This window comes from Anopheles moucheti, chromosome 3, assembly GCF_943734755.1.
Source record: "Anopheles moucheti chromosome 3, idAnoMoucSN_F20_07, whole genome shotgun sequence".
In the NCBI taxonomy this organism is placed as follows: domain Eukaryota; kingdom Metazoa; phylum Arthropoda; class Insecta; order Diptera; family Culicidae; genus Anopheles; species Anopheles moucheti.
In genome coordinates this window covers 13,279,387-13,305,206 of record NC_069141.1, presented here as the reverse complement: position 1 = coordinate 13,305,206, position 25,820 = coordinate 13,279,387, and the positions used below count along the sequence as shown (strand labels likewise).

Below are 25,820 nucleotides of genomic sequence, written 5' to 3'. Positions count from 1 at the left end.
GTGCTAACGGCAGAAAGGTGTGAAGTGGCGGTTGCACAGATGATGCGGCAGTGGCGCCGAGAGACTTTACGATGCGATAAGCGACGAACGCCGAGCGCATCGTGTGTTACGCTCAGCGCGGTTGTGTGATCGAGCGAGAGCGAATGCCATTGCGCTAGAGAAAGCTTGCACGGAAAAGCCGTTTTCCATGGCAGCTATTTAAATGCTCGAAAGCTGAACGGTACATTTTCCAAGCGTTACCCGTTGCCACACAGCGCAAGAAAATTATGTGGCGCAATAGAGAACACACTGATATCCGACCGAACGATCGATCCGGCTGCCAGAGGGGGGGTTTTCTATTTGTTCCGATTGTGTGTGTGTGTGTTGTGATGATGTTTTCAGACAGGTTCCCGCACTGCTTCAAGCACGGGGCCCATATTGTTTTGGTTGTATTGTCCATGCTTGCGATACGGGGATCAGACGATGCGCGTAGCAAACATTTTGTATTCCGCTTGATCGGAAAATCGGCCATCGTATCCAGCCACACATGCGTCAGTAAGCGCGTACCGGTACCGTTGCTTTTCTTTCTCATCAGATTAGACGGAAAATTGAGCGTTATTCACCGGCCGATTCTGGCACTGTGCTGTGTTTAGGGACAGAAGTTCGAAACCTCATTAGCGGAACGATAGACGAGATCGACGATTAATGATCGTCATCGTGCGGGCTTTATTGTGCCGCGCCCTTACGCACCTAATCGAGTTGTAATGAGCGTTGAATTGTGTAAAAACTCATCGCTGTCAAACCGGAGCTTCCTTTACAACGTTGCCCAGTGAAAAGAAACTTTGGAAAAGCATCAGCATCTCGTATCTTCTGACCCTGATCGCTAGCTGATTAGAGTTCTCATCGATATTTTTTCTCGGTTTGGTGATGGCTGTCCTCATTTTTAAGAATCACCTCAGAATGTCAGCCATTGAGGAGGCTCCCTTTAAACGTGTGGATGGAGTGGAAACTTACATGCGCTAATAGCTTTACACGTTTTCTTCTTTCCCATCGGTGTAGCGTGTGATGTCTCTCGAAGAAATGGGTTCGATGTGCGCTGAGTGCTTTGTATTTGCACACCATTTGCACCGATTAGCGGAATGCGATTCCAACGAAAGTTGATCGAAATTGTAAATTAAGCTCTGCTATTAACGGGCATGCGCTGGAGTAATTTAACATCATCACACATTTTCACCAATTACTATTTCATGTGTTGGAGGGATTTGTTGGCGCCATTTTGTACTATTTGCACATCTTCATCTTAAAGAGAGACATGGGCACAGAAAGGCGGAAATAAAGTTAGTTTTGTGATGGTTTAAAAATAAATGATCATGATTTTTAAATTAATCAAATTGGCTCGGAAATTTTCCAAAAGTAGTTTTTCCGGACTTTCTGCGGAACTCTCTAAAAGATTCCTCAATCTCTGACTAAGGAAGTAAGTAAGGAATAACCCATTTACTACTTCGTTATCGTAGATCGTTTCAAATATTATATTGTTGATGTCAGCACCTATTCTAGTTTATAATTCGTGGAAGGATTTTTAAAAAATTATCAGAAATTCGTTAAACTATCAAGAGTATTTGAAAATGGATTTACTGTTCGAATAACTCTTCCTAAAACATCCATTAAGCACAACAAACACACGTTTCGAAGCAATTTCATTAGGAACTGTATATTGTTTGGTCAATTTCCGTCGCATCATCTCCTATTTCTAATTCCATCCAACCCATTCGACCATGCAACCCGTTCCCGTTATCGCACAGCGTATTTCATAATTTTTGCGCAAATAAATACTTTCCTTCCCGTCTTCCAATGTACGTGGAACGTCATACCGCGGCACGAAGTATACAAATGTCCGTTAATTTCGAGCCGGATATTTTTTTCCTCGCTGCGCCTTTGCTTCGGTTACGCTGTGTCACCACGTTGCTCCTGTTAACATTATCCCCGTAACTGTTTGCCCGTATGTGTCACTCACAGGCACGCTAAAGACTGGAAAAACGGTACCCCTGCGGGCAGCATTCCAATGGTGAGTGAAGCGATAGAAAAAAAACCGCTCATGAATGTCCAGCACTTCCCCTTTGCGAAGGTTAGGATTGTGCAGATTGACCTAGAAAGTGTGCACTTTTCTAGCTTGCATGGGTGTTGGTGGTGGTTAGCGGCCAGTTGCTGAGGGACCGCAAAAGGGGAGGCAAAGGGTCTGTGCTTGTATCGGGTTCGTTTTCACAGCGATTACAATCTCCCGCGACCGGTTCCACTCGGTGCATACCAAATCCGATCGAGAAGTAGGAGTTACACCTTGGGGACACGCCGACAACGTTCTCTCGGTTTTGTGACAGAATGGGTTGTACATGGGTTCGAGTAAGAGGGTTTATAGTGCTACAACCAAACCGGTGGTGGACTCGATGGTAGTTAATTTATGAGGTTCCTCAATTATAAAATAATCAACCCCCGTTTCGATGGGCAGAAATCGAGAGCAGCACCCTCGTTGCAAGAGCTTAGACAAACACAATCACTTCCGCGAGTGTGACAGTAGTGATGGTGAAATGTTTATTTACCGTACGGAATGAGATATTAAGATTTTGCAGATAACATTTGCGCTACTGTAGGATATTTACGGAAGTGTAGGAAGTTCATATAACAAATGGATAGAACCAAACATCTCCCTTACACGGCGAGTACAAACGGAGAGCAATAAAAATGCGCTATTTCAATCCTGTTGGGCTGCCTGCTCATGACGTCCCATCGGGACGGGCCATCGTTGGAAAATTGTTTACCAAACGTCACATACATGGAAGCCGCCGTGTTCAGGGATTCGCGGCATACGTTTCCCTGGGCAGCGAATGTTCGATCCGCTGTTCGAAATGCCGGTGGATAACTGCATCAACTGCCAGGGAAACATATTGATCTCAGCGGACCTTCACCACAATTATGGCCGCGTACCGCACTGTGGGTGTGGCGGTGAACGGTGAGGGAATTTAATTTCACTCGCTACACCAATAAACGTCCGACTCGGACATGGGCCCGCGACGATCCGCGAGGCAAACCGTACCGGATACTTGAGCGTTATGGAAGGACATCGGAATTGAATTTGCAGTGCTTTTCGATCGTTGAGATATTTATCGTTGTTTCAATACGGTCCATTGTATCAGAAATCTAATAACTGTTGTTTGGGGGTTGTTCTCGAGCATAGGAACAAATTGCCATAGCAACCAATTGAAGCAAGCATGTTCGCTTCGTTCAAAGATTGCTTGATTATTTTCCCTATTTTATCAACAAATCACACCCCAAAATGATGCAAACACAAAGACAAAGCATAATACATCTTCCCTTGCTTCCCGTCATCAATCACAACGATTTCGTAATATCCGAGTAGAAATCATCTGTTCCGGCATGACGACACGGGTGTTCCAAATAATGAATGCGAATTCGTTTCGTCCAGCGCGTTATAATGGCCGGCCCGAAAAGACGCTAATTACCCCAAACTCAACGCCCCAGAGATTCCGTTCTTTACGCATTTTTTTGTTTCTCTGCTCGTCGCTCTGGAGCACTGTCCGATCCAGCCTGAACGAGTCTTAAAAATGTTACGACCGACACGGTGACGGCACGGTCGCTAATCAATATTTATGTTTATCTATCGCACCGAACTATCTATCGTCTATCTATCGTTTGAGGTCATGAAAAGAGGCGCCACGCGTCCAGGGCGGAATTTCTTTATTAACCAACATCGATCGGCAACCACAAACGTGGTCGGAATGTGTGCAGGTTAGTTTAAGAGCTATTTTATATATCTACGGCTCGCATCTAGAGACCACTTTGACCACAACACATCAAACAGCGAAAGGGGAGCGAACACACATCGGGGGACGCAGGAAAAGGTCCTTTCCCGATGATTGATGTGTTAGTGACAATAATAACAATAAAAAAAAACGACACAAAATTCGTTTTTCGACTCAGGGATGCACACGGGGGACTACACAGCTAGACCTGGGTGATATTTTATACGTGCCGGAAAGGATATATGTGCAATTGGCCAGGATGATGCTGGCAAAAATTTATTTGCGATGGCACGTGCGTCTACTTCCTCGTGCGTTTTGTGCAACTGGCTGCCATTTCGAATGCAAAAAGAGCTCGTATCGCTCTTCACAATATTGGAGATTGGTGAGGCGGAACGTGTGCCGATCTGTCAATCCCGTGCTGTCCTCGTCTCACGCATAATCGAGCACAATTCTATTTAATAGCCGTTTCGCCCGTGAAAGCGCCAACCTTTCTACGAATAGCTCGCTGTGAGGTATCGTTCCACATGCTTTCAGCGACGATCGGTCTACTCGAGAGACGCTACGTTAAATTCTTGCTTTGGTCGACCAGCCCGATTAATCTAGTAGATTCTCGTACCGAATGGAAAGGATTAGATCCGGAGTGATGTGGTTGCTTTGGTGGCCACCCTCTTCCATCGCATAGCCCTCCCCAAACACGCACACACACCCGAACCCGGAAAGGAAGCGCGAAATAAATTGATTATTACGGTGCTGTCATGTTATCTAGGTGATGGCAGCAACCAGCAGAAGAAAAACGGGCTAGAGATTGAGGCCTAACGCTATTGCTGCAGCAGCATCATGATCGGGAACCATTCTAGCAGATGGCAGCAAACGTCGGCAGCAGCAAATGGTTCTTGCACACGCCGAGTGTGTTTTACCAAAGGCGAGCCGTTAACTCCATTTGCCCGAGACCGGACCAATCTCGTCAAACCGGAATCAGCAATGGTTGCATCGTGGTTGTGGTAATGTTTTCTACCAACATTGATACGCACCTTGCACCCGGCGGGGAACCCCAGGAATGTTTCTTTTTCCGGTGTTTTTTCCCCCCGATTTTGTTCTTTATATTTCAAAGATAAGTTGTACACCACATCGTAACACGATGCTTTGGATGGTGGTAAGTAAGATTAAGCACGATCAAGAAATGCGTTGCATGATCTAGCTCTCGTGGTTCTAGTAGATCTTGCCGAGTGTCAGACAACGTGGCAGCTAATTTGAGTAGTTGTTTCAAGGGAGAGCACCGTTAGGGTGGAGCCGTGTTAACTAATAGGCCGTGAAACCTGCTACGCAAGAATAAGAACAAGTGTCCTAATTAGCAAAAATGTTTAATCAAATGATGTCTCAGTTATATTTCTTGTTTCGATCGTTCTCTTTTCGTACGTGTCGTGTTGCAATTTAATTGGGGTTGTTTTAAGCTTATTCTCCATGACATTAGACTCCTATATAATTATACGATATGAGGCTGTCGTAAAATAGGGTTTCAAAATCAGATAATACAAAACGAGTTCCTCGAACCATCTTGATGAAGAGGACACGTCTGGCAGAAACCTTTGAGCATACTGATGGCACACGAAGGTCCGTAGAATTTTGGACCCCCGTTTTACGAAACTAGCCGTCGCTCATGAGTGCCAGAAACCTTAGTATACGACTAACGATCTACTCTCGGGGTCTCCTCAAATTTCCCTGCGAGAAGCACTCTCAACCGTTCTCTGGTGACTCTCCAAAATGCTGTCTACTACTAAGTCAACCCTGCGTTCACAGGAAAATTTTGTAAACAAAACCTCTTCGATGCCAACCTACCGTAAAGCGCGATTGCAACGGTGGACTTTCTCTGCGAGATTTTACAGTACCAGCGAGCGTGCACGACTGTGCGAAGTGTGCTATAAAGCCATAAAGTAAGACAAAAATCGAACGATAACCGCAATAAACGATCGTCGCGAAAGCGGACCAACATCGAGTACGATAAGGCTGCCATCGGGTAGTTAGTAAAACTAAAACAGCGTATCCGTAAATGATCGATCATGAATGGGTCTTAAAACAAAAAACACGTACACTTAGCTCTGTTGTTTGCGGACGCCGGAGCCCTTGCCGTTGGTTGAAACCGTAAATCACTGACCGTTGCACTATGCCCGTCGTACGCGGTAGCGGGCTTTCAGGATGCTGATGCTTTCCAATTTACGAACGCGCCCCACTTAACCTTAATCACTTGTTTTTTTTTTTATTTATATGTTATTGTAATCGAGCACGATGGCGATCAGCTGTGCCAAGATATTCGAAGACCTGTTTTGCTATCGGGAAGATACAAACACGATAACGTCGCGAAAAAAAAACAAAGATAAATAAATAAAACTCTGCTAACGCTTCACCGCTTACTTAAAAAAAACAAAGATAAATAAATAAAACTCTGCTAACGCTTCACCGCTTACTTCACTAACCAACAAAACTAAAGCCCTTCCCAGTTTCACTTCATCGTGGCCCCACACAACCGCGCACCGCGAGATCCACCGAGTCACACACTTTAGCCTGCTGACGAATTGAATCAAATCACCGCGCTTGTTGTTGGACACTTTGCAATTGAAAACGCAACGGTAATGGTTGGATATGATCACGCTGATTAACTTCACTTAGAAACAATTCCACTCTTTCCCCGGCGTACTGTCGCATCTCTCTCGGTGCGTAAATGCCGCGCTCCCACCGCGTGTGCGTGTTTTTCTTTTTCGGGTGGCTTTATTTTACATATTTCTTTTTTTTATTTTGCTGGGCTCAATGATCGCCTCAATAGGGGATTGTTTGGTGTTTGGTGTTCTTCACAGAAATTCCGACACGTTCTTTACCGTGCTGACGCAATCTGCACGCACCGTGGAAGAAATTCAATCACTAACGGTATATTCTTCGCTTTTGCTGTGGTGCTTCTTGAATTCTTGTCTGTTTCGTTGTACTTTTGTTCAGGGAGGGGGGGATGAAAAATATTGGGGACACCTGCGTTGCGTGTGGTGTCACCATCAAGCGATCGATCGACTCATCCCGAACCCCGCTTCATGAGAGAGTAATTCCACGAACGCCAAACCCCAAAGTTGCCTCCTGCAGCTGATCGCTTGAAAGTTTTTTTTTTCGTAGCAATAGAACACTACGATGGCGTTTTACTTAACTCCCTTCAAAACATTTAAACACTCCACCACAAATTAACCACACGCACGCGAGAAAATCCAGCGCTGGAAAACGCTCGAATAAACTATCCACCTAACTACTAATTTCCGATTGATCGAGCGACGGTATTCGATGGAATAACTTCAACTAGCCGCAAGCAACGAACGCCGCAGTTTTCTCCGCAACTTCCCGGATGGTGGCCGAAGAATGGGTAGTTCACCTTCGGGTAGATCCCGTTGCTTCTTCGCTCTTGCAGCCCGAAGAAGGCCAACGTTCCCGTTTCTTGTGTCTTGCGTTTTTTTTCTCTTCTGTTTCCACCCCTATTCTTTGCCCGCGGTTCGCTTCGTGCTGCTAGCGCGCGCTTTGGCTTGGCTGGGGTGTTATCTTCTCACACGTTGATCGTACGCGCATGTACGCGTGTGTGGGGTTTGTATTTCGCGCTGCTACACTCACTCACACGTCACACATACCACGCTAAAGCTACACTGTTGAAACCACGATCGCACGATCTCGATCGCCGCGCTCGGGAGGATTGTGCGTAGAAGTGCCAGCAGCGTATGTTGCTCCGGCCGGCTCGAACGTTCACAGGTGACTAACTGGTGGCGCACCGTGCTCGGTTTGGCGTACACTCCTGCGTTGGGTGGCGCTGCAGGTTGGCCATCGGATAGCCACTCGCGCGCTTGCCGACACGATCGTCTCGCACATCCATCCCGGGGTGGTGCCTCAGCATCTCCATGACTCACGATCGCGATCCGCGTGAGTCTTCGGGTGCTGATCAACGGTCACTCTTAAGCGGCACACAACGGGTCGTTTTTCATATTTTTTTAAATAATTAATTACGTCACTGTTACAAACAATTTTTCCATTTTTCCTTTTATCTCGCCACCCACGAAACGCGATAGAAAATTTTATTAAAAAAAAATTGTTTCTAATTTTTCGCCACACTTTACGACCAACGGTTTCGAATGGGTTTTTCGGTACGACTTTTCCGTTGTGAATGCGCTCGCTTCGAGAGCAGCAGCACAGATAAAGCCACCGTCAGGATAACGTCGACCGGTGGCACTGCATCCTTCGGGCGTGTTTTCTCGCGCTCGCTCATCCGGTGAGAAAATGCCAGTCGCACACACCATCGTCCGCTTTCTCTCGGAAACGGCAATCGTCCGCAGCACGCACTCACAGCATCTGAACGCGCGTTGGACAGGGTTGGAAAAGTTATGTTGACATTCGCTCTCGGGCCACTCACAACTGGCGCTTCTCGCATTCGGGCCCTAGAACTCGCACCGTTTGTTCGGTGCTGAGTTCCACGAAGTTGTCGTCATCATCATCATCATCATCATCATCAGCGTCAGCGGAAAAGTAACTGTTCTTTGGACAACATCTCGGGCGGTCGGAGCGGGTGGGCAGCGAAAGCTTTGTCTAGCTTTTTTTTTCTTCTTTCATCTTTTGTTATGTGGTTAGCATCTTGGCTTGGGGTTGGAAAAACGCCGGGGTGGGGAGATAGGTATGCGCTACTACCCCCGTGACCCGTCATCGTTGGAGCGCGCGCTTGAATGTGTATGTGTGCCCAATGGATAAATATTGTTTTGCGAGCGCAAAACTGTCCGCCCGCAAGAGCGATTTTACGGGGTGGTGTTGCACCCAGTTTTTTTTTTGTCTTCTGCCCCGCTAGTATTAGTTGCACGCTACAAAAGTGCATAATCATTGATGTGATTGCATTTAAATGTTCTTGCTTTATTTTCTTTTAGTTGTTTGGTCGGAAAATAATATTAGCCATTGATTCGAAATTAGCCATTTCTTTTGGTTCTTTCTGATTTCTTTGGTTCTGGAATCTTGTCTGGAAACTTTAAACATAAATTAAGTAAGACGCCCTTTAACTAGGACAGGAATTCTCAACACCAAATTCTAAAGTCACGTGAAAGTGGTTTGGACGCAAAAATACCAAAAAACACCTCAAGCCCCAAAATTCCAATTGATGAAAGTTCTTCCGGAAATACCTTCACCAAAGTGTTGGCTCTCTTTCCGTGCACTTGTTTACCAACTCCATTCGTCATGCTCTCGCACTTTTTGCTCTCACCGTTTGAATGAACTTTCCCCTTTTGCGGATGGATGAACCGAAATGAACCATTTTTTTCCGACACGACACGTGCGCCCGAAAGGAATTGAACTCCAGTTTGGGTGGATTGCGTTTTATCAGTTCATATATCCTCTCCTGGCCATCGGCCCCCCTTTTGCCCAATCCCCGCACAAAATGACTTCCGCTTGGCAAAAAGCAGGAAGTGAATGCCTGCCATACCTTCCTTTCCATCCTTGCCACCCTTATCGCCCATATCCCGGTGAGCGCACATTGATTAGCACACGATGGCCGTAAACGGTGGTGGGAATGCAGATTTCCGAAAAGGGCAATAAATTTTTCATTAGAACATTAAATCACAAATTAATGAGGTCCCGGACCCGGGCGATCTTGTTCCCGCTCTCCCGCCCGCCGCAGGTGAAGAGTTGGGGGTTGGAACTTGGCCATAATTTAAATTGTGCCACCGCTTGCACGTTTTTCCAAAGCCCTCGGTGTTCATTTGCATCCAGGGCCCGGGGGGGAGTGTGGGGACGCGAAAGCGAACGGAACGGAAACTTTACATTCGCAACGCACAGCGTGTTGGGGCCCGGGTTTTCGGCCCGAAAATTTCTTGATGAGTGCGCACTAAAATTACCATCCAATCGGTCTGATCTCGCGAAAGCCAATGGAGAGAGCAAAAAAAACAAAGGAGACCGGCTTAGATCGAAACGTCACGAATCATTAATTATGTCAAGAGCAAAAACTCGTCCACCATTCGCCTTGAAGCGGCAGGCAGAAGGATATCTAAAAGCCAGGTCGTCCTTTGTCGGCCGCTTCGGGAAGATAAACCGCGGATTGACACATATGTCAGCTGCCATCGTAAATCGTTCACCTCTGGGTATGAAACCACCCGCGGGTGTCTATTTGTGATGGTTGTGTGTCTGTGTGTGTAGGTCGCTGATTAATGGGTTCTGTTCGCGTTTAGTTCATCCGTGCTTTGCATCATTTTCTTATCGTCATAGGTTTTCCCCGTTTGCCCCAGTGGGTGTCACTAGGGCACTGCCAAAACACAATCTCCAAATTTACATGAAGGTGAGAAAAACACGTCAAAAACAAAAGGACACTATTTTCGTGCGGGCCTTCTTCACGAGACAAAAATAGACTCGTATTGTTAACGCTGGTTCAGAAGGAACATTTCAGCTTATATTGGACACCACAACGATGTACGTGGTTAAAGAGCGAAATAGAATAAAATGTGTATTTCTTACCACCGCAGCACAGCACATGAGCCACGTGACAGTTCGTCTGGAAAAGTGGGCTCCGGAAGCCTATTTTTCGCTTGCAAGGATGAAGGCTGAAGGATAGGGATTGGATAGGGAGGTGGTTAATAAAATTCTTCATCCCTCCTTCGTGCATGTAGAACAGGCACCACACACACACACACTATTCGGTGGTCGGCGTCTTCGCAAAAGGTCAATAAATCATTCACGTTCCATTAGGCAAGTAGTCTATGCCGGGGAAGACTGGATGGGATGTGCCGGGTGGGTGTGTCGCTGATGACGTCAGGGAACCCCCCTACCTACCCACACGGTTGCCTACTTCTGCCTTCTGTGGTACGTGATCGGTGTGGCGACGTCACACGACCGTTCAAGCCGGAAGCAGAACGAACGCAATCATCATCGGCCATTAGATTCCCGCTCCTTTTCGCGTTTGAAGGATTTGGTCCAATCCTACCGGACTTTTAAAGCCGCCCGAAAGAAAGCCGCTACAAAAATATACAAACAAAATTAGCGTTTCAAGGGACGGCGAAGGGGGACGAAAAAAAAAAATCATTTCCATTTCTGCTCACGTACACGCTGGCCAAATGTTCCCCGTATCCGTCGTCTGCTCAAGCAACAGTTACCAGCGGGGCGGGAACGTGGAAAACTGCAACAGCAAAAGGAAAAATGCCCCGGAATTTATGGTAATGAAGGAGTGAAGATAGCGCAAGAGCAGGGGGGACAACGACAGCAGGGAAGGTAAATTAAACCGGACCAAAAGGCGACACAAAGTAGTTAGATCCCGTTTGGGGCTTTGACGAGGGTTTAAAGGTGGAAAGATGAATTTTAAACGAACGCGTCTATTGGTCAGATGGACACTGGAGACTAGACACGCGACCGACAATCAAGTGGCAGATCGCTAAGCTTTTTTTCTCCTCGCTTGGAGAATACTTTGCAATACGTTTTATGAATTTAAACATTTAATTTCCGTGCTGCAATTAGTGTTTTTGTTTTGCATTTCACTCTCCAAAGCTAAAAGAGCTAAAACCCTCCTTTTTTAAAACGTTTTTAAACCATTTTTTTAATGCTGAGCTCTTGTATTCCGCAGATGTTTTCCACAAATTAATTACTTTGCTACGCGCGTTTCCTTGATGGGTTCATCCTTGCTTCGTTGTAATATCTAAATGCAATTGGAATTGTTTGTGTACCGCAATTGAAGAACAAACGCTTTCTTTGTGTAAAACTTTCATTCCGGTGTGGGACCGTATTTTACAGAGGCAGCACGTTTAATTTCTTCTCATAACTCTATCCCCCCCCCGGTTTGCCAAATTGTGCTGACTTCTTTGGCAGTCCGTTGCGTTCTTTATTGGATTTTAATTGACTAGTTGGTGGGGGTTCGGGGGTATTATGTGTGTGTGTGTGTGTGATGGTGCCTAAAGATGGTGCCCATGCAGAAAGGAAGGAAGTCATTTTGCGAAATGGTAATGTCGTACCAGCTGTTACAGATGAACACGGCACGCCAACCGTGGTTTGCATGCGACGCTTCTGCATTGACGATCGATGGAAAGTGGCGCGTGGCGCTGCGAGGCTGGAAAAATGTTGTCAGCTCCCGTAAAACCTCAAACAGACGCTTGCCGTTGTAGTGTGCGGGCATACCGTCCCCAGTGGATGGACGGTACAGGAGCGCGCCCAACCGAGGAATGGCCAGTGCTTACGCCTAAGCATAACCGCAACACACACCCGAGGGGTGATGCTGGTGTTGTTAATTGTAGATATTATGCTAATGGTAGATAGATTTACTGCCACTGCTTTGGTTGGCGGCTGATGTGCTGTCCACCGTGCTGTTTCAATGTCAGCAATGTACTTTTCATTCGTTTACAGCACATACCGCAGCGATGGTATTAGGTTTTGATTTTTAAAAGAGAAGCGAAAAAAGTGGTAGGAATTTGAATTTGATGAGTAGTATTTTTACCTCCTACTCGAGGAATTCGTCCAGCCTATCGTAACCCTCTATAAAATAACGTTTTTAAACCTTTTTTTAGAAAAACAAAAATTAACAAAGAATGAATGATTAAAGTCCTAACTTTATAAGGAAATCAATAAATAAAAGAATTATTGACTAATACGAGGACTCGACTAATCGTACGTCGAGGATCACTTATTCCAATAAATGTTGTCAGTAGTACCTAAAAGTTTTGCTTGTTTGAAATAGACGATCGTTTACTTAACTGTCCACATGAAAGACACCAGACACAATGCAGGGGTTTCCAGTTCAAATGGTAAATTGGAGCCCTTTCCAGATTCTTTTTAAGTTAGACTGGATTACGTTGATCTAAATGAGGAAACCTTCCCAGTTCCTAAATCTTGTTCAACATAAAATTAGTTCAGTGAAAAAGGTTTCCTTTATGGAGACATCCATCATGTCGGAAAGCTCTCTAAATGTGCGAGAAGAAGCATTGGACAGAGTCACATTCATCATGCAAAAGATTACATATTCTAGCTTAATTTGAAAGGATTCCATACAGCGCTAAGACTTCACATTGCATCGAATGAGTATGTGATATACCCTTCACACACACATACCATAACGGATTTCAAATTAATTTACACGTATTTACCATAATTATTACAATCAATTGTATCGGTTCTTTTTTTAATCATCATGCCAACGTTTACCATTCGTGTATGCAAATAATCGAAACCTAATTTCCCCTCGCAAAAACGCGAGACGCGGATAGAGGCGCTGTGGTAATTTTCCTGCTGCCATCCTGTTTAGCGGGTCAGTGAACCGGTCAGCGCGGACATGCAATGTTGCTGATTTACCGATTCGTGCATTGGCGAACTTGAAAATCTTTCGCGAGTGCAGGTGTTTTCTTACTATTTTATCTACAGTTTTGGAGTGGAAAGGAATCACGCTCCTCATGCACTGCTTCTCCCCGGGTCAGGCATAAAACCGCAATAACCACCAGATGAAACTAACCGGATGAAGTTACCCACCATATTACCATCATTTTCCAATTGTTTGCATCTTTCCCTCGCGCTCCTTCCGGTTAGCGGTGGACGGTGTTATAACTTTGTTCGCAAACTTCCACCCAAAGACGCAACGGCAGCAGATGATAACCTCCGAAAGTTTTGCATTTGGTCGATGCTGTGCCTCTATGTGTGTGCATTCGTTTCTTCCTGCGGGAAGGAAGCTACCGCCGGTTGCAAACACAAACCGCCACCCGGTGAATAATGACGCAATGATTGGTGATTGTGACGCACAGCCAGCTTTAAGTGTGGATCTAGGCGAAGCTGGAATGCATTCTGAACACTCACTAGATCTTGAATTGACACACTTGCACCGAAGAAAATAGCGCGCTGAATGACTCGAGAGTTTCGTTCACAATTGAATTAATTCTTTCGTATCATGTGCGTTTTCATCGTGTCGCATAGATTTTTCACACCGATAATAAAAAAAAACCGGAGCTGCATTGCGTTGCCCGAGATGCTGTAATTACGCCAGCCCAGGTAGCCTTAATTTACTTGTGAAAAGAAAACTTCAATTGCACTAATCGAGGGCCTATATCGAGATATTTATCTATTCGGGCCGGAAGAGAGAGAGACCACTCGCCAAGATCGGTTAACGTTAGTAGAAGGGTGAATTAATCTGTGCTGGTTTTTGTGTGTCATTTGCGGAAAATTGGAACACTATTGTTGATAGTTTTTTTCTAGTTATCCGCACAGAACACTCAGTCCCTTTTTTAGCGGACTGAGATAAGGATTCACTACCGATAGTCAGGAACAATATATTACAGGATCTTCGAGTTCATGTGAGAAAATTGGAACCAATTCTAGATCCTCTTCTAGTTGAAGTTGAATATTCAAATTTATAAACGGACATCTTTCTTCTTTCCACGATTTTATCAAGATGGTTGGCAAATTAGCTTTTGTAATTCAACTTTAAAAAGAATTCATAAATTGCATCAGTTTAAAAACCCTGTGAAAAAGAGAATTCTTCATTCAACCCTTAATTCATGATTTTTATTAAATGGTAAGAGTGTCCCATCCAGGCTTTCATTCTGTGTGGTAAGATACTAATATGGCTGAGTACAGTTGATCATGTTCCTGCTTAGCCGAAGACATCTTACTGTTTCTGAAGACAATTATTTCTTTGATCCTTCGAGGGTTTTAGAGGATCCCATTGGTGATCTTCATCTCTCTGGTGTCGAGATCATGTAATACAAGAAATCTATGCATGATCACAGGAATTCCAGAGATATAGCCAAGGTCTTAGACGAGATGCTAGCTTACTTATCGGGTAGGTTTTTTTTATGAGCAATGCGTGCTCTACTCCCCACGGCGCTACATCGAATTGCGGTTCGTTTGTTTTACCGAACGAAACATCCCACCATGAAGTAGCTTGCAGGAATTTGTATCCACAACAAACAAACACCAGCCAACGGTTCGTTTCAGCTTCAATGCTTCTCACCAGTTACAGTTTTGTACCGGTCTGGACGCCGGCTAAACGATCATCAACATCATCATCCGTTCAGGGCGCAGTGAAAAGATCGCCTCATTTCCTCATTTGTTCCTGCTCGTTGAGCTGAGGAGCTTCCCGCGCCGGAAACGCCGATGTGTCGGAAAACGCTGGTTTATGATCCTTCCCAAAACAGTTCCCGGGCTGTGGGGCCCCTGTGGCCCTCGTGAGACAGCGCTAAAGTGTGGGCATTCCCTAACAAGCTTCCAACCATTTGTTTCTCCACACTCGACCGATCGCACGATCGGTACGCTGTGCATTCCCATGTAAAAAAAAAACTCTCCCGTACGATTCGCGGTAATGGTAGCTTTTAAAGTGCATAATCACGTAATATGATTGTTTCCAAGCGTCTAGGAATCTGCGTCAGCCCTCGAATATCACCCAATATCGGGAGGGATTCGAGTCGAGCGAACGGCAAAGCATCGGACGCATCACCGGTATTTCGAACGTTGTTGCGTAAAGAAAGCGAAGCACAGGCATGTAAATGTGGCGCTTGGTTGGTGTTTTGTTTTACCATCGAACACCATCGCCGTCCACGGCCCACGGTGTGCGCCAGTGTTTGTTGTTCTAACGCGTTCTTGCTCCATCACGCTTGCCAGCTGTCGATCACGAGAGCACAATTAGGCCCCATCATCATCATCATCGCATTCTCACCGTTCTCTCCTTTTGATGCTCTTCTTTGCAGTGTGGCCAGCGGCTTCCCGGACTCCCGAACCTGCCTGCTACACCAGAAGCTGCAGATGCTGAACGTGTGCATGGAACGGCGCACGCTACGTGACGGTGGACTCCCGTTTGCAATGCGACCAAGCACAACAGGATCATCGGGAACCGGTGGCGGTGATCAGTCGGATGAAGAGTTCTTTGACTGCTCGGACGATGAGCAGGAGTCCGGTGCAACAGGACGGTTGTCTCGGCTCGGCAACATGCTGCTGGTAAACTCGGACGAACCGTTGTACATTCCGGTCACGCAAGAACCCGTCCCGAAGACGGAGGACCAGCTCGAAGACGATGCGGAGGTAATGCTAAAGCTCGGTCCCGGCAGCGAGCTCTGTACGCAGATGATGAGCGCATCGCTGCTGTCCGACATGGAAAGCTTTAAGGCGGCCAACCCGGCCGGACAGCTGGAAGACTTTATCCGGTGGTACAGTCCGCGCGATTGGATCGAGGACGAGCCGGTGGACGAGCAGGACCCGTTCGGCCGGAAAGGGCACCTAAGCGCACGGATGCTGATACCGGGCAATACGTGGCAGACGGTGTGGGAAGGTGCCAGACCCATCCCGGCACGACGTCAAAAGCGACTGTTTGATGATACACGCGAAGCGGAGAAAGTGCTACACTTCCTAGAGTCGCGCACGATCGGCCAGATTGCTCAGCTTACGATGGCCACACTGTTTCACGTTGGCGTATTAACGCTGGCGCAACATGCCACCACGGAGCGGGCTGTTGTGCCGCAGTTTGATGAAACGATTGACCACATGACGGCGGCCTGTTGTCGATTGTCGCGTGAAAATTGGAACAGCGGAACAACCGGAACCGGTCCCGCACGGGTGAACTCGCAAACCAAGTACGAACAGCAGTTACTCGCTGAAATGATGCAGCTCGAATGTACCGTCACACAGGCCCGTAGCTTACAGCGAAAGCTGTTCCCGATTACTGTATCGAGCGAAAGCTCTCCGATGTCCGACGAAAAGCACTCGCAAGAAAAGCAGCTCATACAGGGGTTGTTGCAAGCGCGAGAGACAAATCTACTAGAGGGCGCTAACAGTCCCACGGCCGGTCGTTTGATGGGACTGTTTGCGGAAGCTAAAAGAGCTGCAAACGAACAAGGCAACAACGAGCCCCAGCAGCAGCAGTCGAGTGGCAATGTACATGTTTTTTTGTTAGTTATTAATACACGGTCAAAAGATTAATTTATATTCTCCTTTCTCATTATTAGACTCTGCCGGATCCAGTTGAAAAACAATTTACTCTGCGGCTTAGCGGCAACACCGTCAGTAAGGGTGCAGGATCACCACAATTCTTGAGGTTAATATAATAGTTAATAGCTGTATGGCTAAGGATGAAACTATCTCTAATCCGTTCCTTATATTTCTTGCAGAGCAATACTGATGCCTCAAGAATTTCGTCTATGTGGAGCATTCAGCCGTAATACCACATTTTACTAGCTGAACGACAACGATTGCTGAGAACGTGACGACCATGACGCTGAGTGCAAACCGTAAGCTAAATGGTGGTGGGATAAAGTTCTATAATCCTTCATATATAATCCAAGAGTATATTAAACTCAAATACAATTCGTGATAATAAGCGTTAAACCATAATCCTTTATATATAATCCAAGAGTATATTAAGCTCAAATACAATTCGTGATAATAAGCGTTAAACATTACGTACTGCAACATGTTTTCCAAATGGTCAAAAATATTGAGAAACTTGCATCTTTGTAGCAAGTACGAATTGATGAGCGTCAAGGAAAACAACGACGCTATATTTTAGTTTGACTCTATTTTATTTAAACTTAATCAAATTGAACTGTGTAGAAAGCATTCTCAACGAACTCATCCTTCATTTGAAATTGTCCTTTCACTTTGGACAAGTTGGACAAAGGTGTAAGATTTCATAATTGACTCTACATATGCCAGTAAGCATATGCAAACCGTAAGCTAAATGGTGTTGGGATGAAGTTCTATAATCCTTTATATAAAAACCGAGAGTATATTAATCTCAAATACAATTCGTGATAATAAGCGTTAAACAGAACGTACTGCAACATGTTTTCCAAATGGTCGAAAATATTGAGAACTTGCGTTTTTGCAGCAAGTACGAATTGATGAGCGTCAAGGAAAACAACGTCGGATATCCCCCTTTTTCTTCCCGATTGGTTCTCTAACTGAGATGTCTGTATTATCTATTACTGTATTAATTTGATCAAATTCTGATCTTTCTATATTCACACTATTATTGTCATCAAATCCTTTGGCACATTTCTCTCAACGAAGAAAGGTTTAACAATGCTCCAGTTATACCATGTTGTCGTACATATTAATGAGTTTAAAACTTTATTCTTTTTTTATATATTCTTACGCGTACTATTATCATCACTCCTGCACATCGCTTACGTTCACAGTCCCGTCACGACGTCCCTCGTCTACTGGCACTGTTTGGCCTCCTGTCTTTCTTTATGTGCCACGAGCTCCATTTCATTGCCGCTGACTCCACTATCGCTAAACCGTGGGGTTCGCAAAAATGTACAGTAAAGTATGTGACTATTTGCACGGTTTATTCTGCACCGGGACTCTACACACAACTACCTGTTGCACGGCAAAACTATAAGGTTGAATTCTGAGCTCTGAATCTGAATCGGCGCAAACACACGTTTCGTCCACCAAACTACGTCCAACGGCTAGATGCGTTTTTGTTTTGATTAAATGGTTGTTGTTATACACATAATTATTGTTACCGTCTGGCTTACTCTGCACCCTTCCCACCAATTACTTCCTACACTATAGGGAGGAGGGAAGGTGGGGGAGTTAGTTTATTCGTTTTTGTTTTGTTTTGCTTCTTTGTTATACTTCTAATCTGCCCACTAAAATAATGGCAGCTGGGTAGAGAACAAAACCCACCGACCCGATTGATCGTACCGGTGTCTCTTACGTGTTTAAGCTCTAAGAAGTCCTTACAGGGATGATTTTCCTTTTTCTCTCTGTCTCTAAATAAACACGAACGGAATCAACAAACGAACAGAGAATAGAGAAGGTATGGAAACTAATGATACCATTACGGATACGCTTGAAAGGGATGAGAAGGAGTACACGATTACTTACATGTTAATGATTAGTCACTAGCTTTCTCTCGGTTTCGACTTTCGCTCGCTCGCTTTGCCACATCTCTTGCGTGGGTTTCTTGTTTCCCCAGGTGTGGACACGCTCGCATCACTAAGACCCAGGCTATCACCGGTGCTGGGAAAAATTCCTTTCCCCCTTTGCGATGCGCTCGATCGAGCTAGTATGACAAATATTTCTAGCCGATTACCACATCATTGTTATATCGTAATAAATATATATATGTGTATGCGTATGTATGCCTGTATATATATAAAGAATACATCTCTGTTCTGTCCTACTCGCCCTTCCCGTTTAGTCTTTCGTATGGTGCAGTTAAGGATTTTCTACAAGGGAGCTCTATCACTGCCTTCCTTTACTTTCTTGCTGCCTAAAAACGAGTCCTACGAGTTAGGGGTCTACTAGAATTTGTTTTGCTCCCTCCTACTGGAAATTTTACTTATGGCGCCTCCTCTGTATTCTACTAAACGCCCGCGTTGAAACTGCACCCTACGCACTACTTCCTTAGGCTTAGTATTCGGTTTCTTCGTTGCGTTTGAACAACATTTGCATCCTTCTTCGCTAAGTTGTTTCTCACAGTCAATCCGGCTGCTGTAGCTAACGGGGTCCGACCACAGCCACCGTAATACACGTAGTACGATGCCTCCACTATTACTACTATCTGAGCGTTGCAGATCGTCCAACCATCTCGTTCGTGGATGGCGTTTCTGGATGGCTTTTGTATCCGTTAAACTATCAACCACGGCGACACGGCTTTCCTCGGTTGGAAGTACGCTGGAAGCGATCGGGTTTTGTTTGTCTTTTGTTCCTGTTGGACCATGTTGCTTTCAATGGGTGTCACTACGAGTGTGTCCTACCGTTATCTATCACCATTATTTTATAATTTTTTTCGTTCGATCGCAAAACGAGTTGTTCTATCTACAGGCTACCCCTGAACTACCCCTGAACGGACTTGGCGAGACGACTGGGGTCGTCGCCCTGATTCTACCACCATCTGAGAATCGTTTGGAACCGACAGCTAGCAAACAGCTCACCGCGAACGCCGCACCCGTTTAGATGAGGCTAATGATTTTGCTGGTGTCCTTTGCGCGGGCCAGCGTCTCATGTCATGCCCGGCCGAAGATGGCCGACACGTCGCCGGTACTTTGCGAATGGGGCATCGCACTACCGTGGTGATGGTGATGATGGTGCGCGGACGATGTTGAGGACGCGTACTTGGACGTACCGTTTATTGTCTGCGTGCTGCCGCTGGTGTTGATGTTGTTGTTGTTGCTACCTCCGCTTCCACCGACCGCACCGCTGTGCAGGTGATGGCTGATACCGTGGTTGTTGTTGGTGATGTTCGTTAGGCCGGTCGCTGTTACCTTCCGGACGTTGGTCAACCGATGTAGTGAGGATTGCTGTTGTGCCGTTTCGAGATCAGTTGCTACAAGTAAATCGAAACGGAAACGAAGTTAGCACACTTTGTCTACCCCAAAAAAGGTCCTGCAAAATGTGGTGGGTGCAATAGTAATGGTAATGGTGGACGAGACAGAACTATGAGCGGACGGCAAACGGAAAAGGAGTTTTTGGGAAGGGGTGGGCTAACTGTTACGATGCGGTGGACAGTGGACGGTTGAGATTGATGCACCGGGATATGGGACCGAAATAGATATATTTGTATGGGAGCTATTGCAATGCACATTGCTCAAGGTTAGTCGACATGTTTGCAAATGAACGATCGAGTGTTCAGCTAATGGAGCAAGGATACGAAACGAACGAGACGAATGATTACCATGGCCCAGAATGGGATGCAACACACATGCAGAGTATGAAACCGTACCTTTCAGGGCTCTATTCTATCACACTGATACGACTCCTGGAGGAGGATGAGTTAGTCTGCAGATCGTCGAAACATAGAGAAAGTGTACAAATCGTCAGCAAAGTTCGGTTTATTCAACTACTACCGGAAGTGTTTAATACTCCTTCAAACTTCAAACAACGTTAGCTTGCTACATTACTTTTTCCAACCGTTATCATTAGCATCTGAGGTTTAATGAGCGAATTATGTAACGTCACACAGCACAACTGCATTCATGATCATCGTACAAGCATGTTTCAACTGAAGCCCATCATTTCTAGCCAGATTTCTTACATTTGTTTTCGTTTGGTTTGGTTTCCCCCACTAATTCATCAATCACAATTCAGATTCTAACAAGTGTCCAAAGGGTGTCGTTTCCAATAAGTCTAGAAAAGGGAGGGTGAAAAGAAGATGGTTTTTCGGTTTGTGATGCTTTTCGAACAGAGTGAACAAAGAAAGCGAAACAATTTATGCGCGTACACAACAACTCCAACAGAACAGGGTTCGCAACAAATGGCACACGTACAACATTCGGGCAGGGTTTGTTTTAACAGCAGTGTATGCAAAATGTATGACGTTTTAGAACGGTTCGCTGGGTGAAAAGGATGAAGAAGGCCCCGTCGCAAGGAAACTAACCTGCAAAAAGCGTTACACAACGACAAGGGACAGGCAAATAAGCGTCGGCTAAAGCGCGGAACACAATGAAGCACCTATTGTGGAACTTTGCAACGTTTTTATATGTACAGCCTGTTGGAACGTTTCGGAACATGTACTACTAGCAGCGCGTAAGCTCATTTCTCCTTCTGCTTATCGAATATTGAAATCAGATCCTTCACGGTCGTACAACTAATGAGCAGCTTGGTTAGTGGTTGCTTCTGAGCAGCTGTAGCTTTCTCGTCGCTTTCGGTGGGCTTACTAACTTTACCTACAGCAGCGCAGAGGAAATAGAGAGAGAGAGAGAAAGGTTGGCAGGGAAATAGAAGCAAGGACACGAAGGTACATGGCCACCAGGCAAAGCACACGGCAAAGACTTGCATGCAACTGCGTAACGCCTCCGTAACGTTTCTTTGCGAAAAGAGGCACCAGCATTACGGCGTGAGAATTCAAACGACACACGGGGCTTGAAAAATTAAACAAAAATTCCGAACAACTATACGCTAGCTTATCAACAATGCAAATACCCAAAAGTTACTCACACACACACACGCACACACTCAGGCAAGCGCACATTCTAGCCTGTTAAAACAATAGTGATCCAATTAGGATGCGTTACCTTTGACGCGCTCTTTGGTAAACCGTAGCGTACGGTTGGAGGGAGTCTTTATCTCTGGCAGGATGGTGTTTGGTGTCATTGGCTGAGATCGTTGTTGCTTGTGAAGGAAGTTCAGCTGGGTGTCGCTGCTTTCCTTGGACTTGGAGCCGAAGTAGGCCTTCGATGCGCTCACCTGGAGCCATTCGTGCCGTGCCGCCTGCTCCGGTGTCATACGCTTATGGGGATCCCACCTGTAAGGAGACAAGCGGTGAGTTAGTCAGAAAGTGTTTTATTAGTCTGGGGGATATGCTTAGAATACTACGAAATCGAACATTTGTCATAGGAACCCTCTAACTGTGGACAGACTTATGAATATCTTATATCTCCTCGAATCTTACTCCTCAAATCCTCAAGGATTCATAAAACTCTGTACTGAATTAGATATACCTTGCAATTACTTCCACAGGAACAGGAAATGATTGAAGTTAACCGAAGACTAGCTATAAAGCTTTGCCGTTTCATAAAATGGTATTCATTCCACATGAAGCACCGTGCAAGCTTAGCCATTTCATTGCTTTGTGCGCCTTTTTCTTCGCCTCTGGAAAGGTTTAGCGCGATGGCCTGCGACCATTACAACACGCAAAGCAACCCCGGACTGCCGGTTCCGGCATGTCTCGCCATTGCACGATAAATACTGACTGCAGTAGAATTTCGCCTTTTCCAGGCCACAGGGTCAGCGGGACGGCCAGCCTAGTAGCAGGCGCTAATCCAGCCACGTTTTGAATTTTAACTATTCTAACCAAATAGGGCCAACTACTACTACTACTACTCGACGTACACACACACACACACAACCATTTGACACACTTGGCACGCAAAGGAGCTATGGACCCGCTGTGTGGAACCCTTTCCCATCCATTGTGGCAGCAAACCATTCCATTCACACGCGATTCGTGAATGCCTGCCACCGAAGAAATAACCAAAAAGTGGATAAAACACTCGAAACGCGCTGCTGCATACCACCAAGGTACGCGGCTGTATTTGTTTTCCGGGGTTGTGCAAGCGAACCAATCGAAGGTCCTCGTCGATTCGGCTTCCTGTAGGCGTACGGCCGGTTTGGTTATAATTATGAAAATGTTTTGTTCCCTCGGCCGGCTCCGTCCCCCCATTACCGCTAAATGATTGGGTTTTTGTTTTCCCAAAACCACCCCAAAACTTACTCCAAACATTTGCTGACGAAATCGATGAATACGGTATCGTTGCATCGTAGCGCTTGCGACAGTGTCTTCGAGCCCGGTTTCCTCTTGCGTCCCTTCGAGTTGGTTATGCACCGTGGCACTCCTCGTGAGTCTATATACACAGGAAACGCGGAGAGAAAGAGAGAAAAAAATACATAATATTGTTAATCATTACGCTCCTGTTACTTTTATCGCGCTTGGAGGGCGGAAAACGCAGAGAGAAATATAATTCAGGTCACGGGGCCACCCTACCCTAGAGAATAGCTATGTCCGTGTTTTTGTCTGTGTGTGGGGATGGGAGTTGTTTTTCAAACAGAATTTAGTACTGACCGAAGAATAATCGTTTCCTGGTCGCCAGCTGGAAGATCTCTTTGGACGGTACGCCCAATATTTCCATTATGCACGCCAGCTGTTCGACTTCGTTCTCGCCTGGGAATAGTGGATATCCTGTGTACAGCTCAGCCAAAATGCATCCTACGAGAAGGAAAAGGAGAAAATAGAATTAGAAGGGCACTTTATTAGAAAAAATATTGAAATAATGTGTCTTAAATCAAGATATATTTAACAGGTTCAAACAAAACTTCAAAGTGGAATTGTGGACACCCCGTTAGTGCCGATCGATGCAGTACAGTCCCCCAAAAAAAAAAAACAGATAAGCATTCACCGTCCAAAATGGCACACTAATCGAATCGGAATCGTTAATTTAAACCCTCGTTTCATCCTTTCACCACCCAGCTCAAATTAGTTTTCCAGCTCTCGCCATAAGTGGAAATGGAATAAAAGGATCAATTCCTGTGTGTCCATTCCATGCACGGAGCAACACACGCGTATGTGTGTATGGTATTGTTGCATGTTCGATTCAATTACCGCTAAGTGGATGAAAGCAGCGTGGAAAAAAGGGTGTTGTGTTAAGTGTGACTCTTCCACACAATCCCTAACCTGGTGGTCTATAACCTGATGGCGCCGATCCGCATGAACTTTGCACCACTAAACTACTCGTATTGAGTCGCTGTTGGGGTGGTGGTATTTGTTGTGCACTCTTGTACACCGCCACATTTCGACACCCTCACATAGATCACACAAACCCTAAACACTAATTGAAGGCTAATGCGAAAAGTGCCCTGTGAATCAATCGGGAATACACACTCGTTTTGATTTTTTTTTGTGTTGCGATGCACCATGAAGGGAACGCGGTGTACATGCTTACGGTGACACTGCCTGTGTGAGTTTGCTAACTAATAGTGGATACGTGGATGGCTACGTGTAAGGTGCGATATCATGCAACCAATCACGGAGGTGGTTTCACATAATTTGCACGCGAAGCGCACTGCGGATCGCATTCCATCTCCGCCGTGCACCTTCCAAGGCGAAATTGTGAAGGAGGAAGGTCAATCGATTAGAACCACGTGCATGATAAACATAAACAAACACTCACACATGTAGAGAGTGTGCTTGCACTATGGAGTAGCAGTGAAAAATGGAATTACAAGCAATCGCTTAGTGAACCACCGGGCGTCTCCATCGCCAATGCATTTTATTTTAGAACATAATTGACACTCGAATAAGGATTAAATTGTTCGTTCCGAAACCATTAAACAATTAAAATAAAATGTGTTTGAAATCATTCCTGCTGGTCTTAAAAGTAACCTCAAACTACTGGGCATCACCATCTGGATAAGGACATTCAAGGGTCTGATGAATTAGATCTGACTAATCTGCTTCGTTTTTGAAAGAATCAAGCAATTCTTCATTACAGCAGACAAACACTGTCTCCTCATCGAATGGGAAGATGTTAAAAACTGGGTTGCAATATCGTCTTTCAAGTAATGTGATATCGCAGAAATTGAATCGCAGTAAAAATGGGGCTCTTTGTGAAGAGAGTGTTGAAAAAGTGAGGCCATCAGTATCAGTTTCAGTATAATGTTATGAGTATCTTGACTTTTTGATAAACTGTTATCATAACTCAAAGTAATTTCTTAGGTTCTTCTAAATATCATCAATCTACATAGTCCTTTTTCACCTATGTTCATGATAATAATACAAACAGTTCAAGATGGAACCATTACTCATCAAACATCCCCCTGGGTAAATGTTTAATAGTTCCCAACCGAAAAGAAAAGTTTCCTGCCTTTTTGTTCTCTTCTTCACGTGAACTTCATTGAACCTTTTTCCTGTTTCTATTACCGGGCCCATCCACTACAGACAACGTTTTATTGCCCTCGTTTAACCTTCGGACAGGCGTGTGGGATTGATTATTTGCTAAAATATTCATTTTCCTTCCAACACTATCCGATTATACGAGATCAATTTGGTGCATGTTCGCGCGTCCCGAAATGTGAATGTCGGGGCTTGGTATGTGTGTGTGTGTGTGGGTGATAAGACTTTTTCTCGATTCTTGCTGGTTGGTGTGGATCATCTAAAATTCATTTCGTCCTGTCACCGAACCCCCGACAGAAAAGACAAACTCATACAAAACAAGTCAAATAAAACGTCCGACATTGCAGCCATCTCGGTGGTGATCGTTAAACGTGCAATGCGACTGTTTCATCATTTGTTCAACGGGGCAAAGGAAAAAAAAAACACACAGAAAAAGGGATGCTTACCTAAGCTCCACATATCGATCGCCTTGTCGTACGGGTAGCCGAGTATGACTTCCGGCGATCGGTAAAACCGGGACTGGATGTAGGTGTAGACGGTTCGGTCCGAAAAGCACGAGCTGCCGAAATCGATGACCTTTATCGTGCTGCTGCCACGCTGTTTTAGTAGCACGTTTTCCTGTTACGGATATTGTGTGGGGAAAAGCCAAAAAAAAAAACGCAATCAGCAATGTTTGAAAAAAGGGC

The 25,820-nt window shown here is 45.3% G+C and overlaps 2 protein-coding genes across 2 annotated transcripts in view; one reads left to right on the top strand and one right to left on the bottom strand.

Moving 5' to 3' along the window:
- Positions 1–17,068, top strand: part of LOC128300453 (rab3 GTPase-activating protein catalytic subunit) — a 114,681-nt gene extending 97,613 nt beyond the window's left edge. Inside the window, exons 2-4 of the mRNA XM_053036513.1 lie at positions 15,491–16,670; positions 16,742–16,830; positions 16,904–17,068. Coding sequence (XP_052892473.1) covers positions 15,491–16,670; positions 16,742–16,830; positions 16,904–16,970 — 1,336 coding nt within the window. The 3' untranslated portion in view covers positions 16,971–17,068. The remainder of the gene's footprint in view (positions 1–15,490; positions 16,671–16,741; positions 16,831–16,903) is intronic.
- A 1,296-nt stretch (positions 17,069–18,364) lies between these two features.
- Positions 18,365–25,820, bottom strand: part of LOC128305417 (dual specificity tyrosine-phosphorylation-regulated kinase 4) — a 58,891-nt gene continuing 51,435 nt past the window's right edge. Inside the window, exons 7-11 of the mRNA XM_053042851.1 lie at positions 25,581–25,752; positions 23,308–23,451; positions 22,960–23,089; positions 21,761–21,990; positions 18,365–20,073 (exon numbers count right to left, since the gene is read on the bottom strand). Coding sequence (XP_052898811.1) covers positions 19,754–20,073; positions 21,761–21,990; positions 22,960–23,089; positions 23,308–23,451; positions 25,581–25,752 — 996 coding nt within the window. The 3' untranslated portion in view covers positions 18,365–19,753. The remainder of the gene's footprint in view (positions 20,074–21,760; positions 21,991–22,959; positions 23,090–23,307; positions 23,452–25,580; positions 25,753–25,820) is intronic.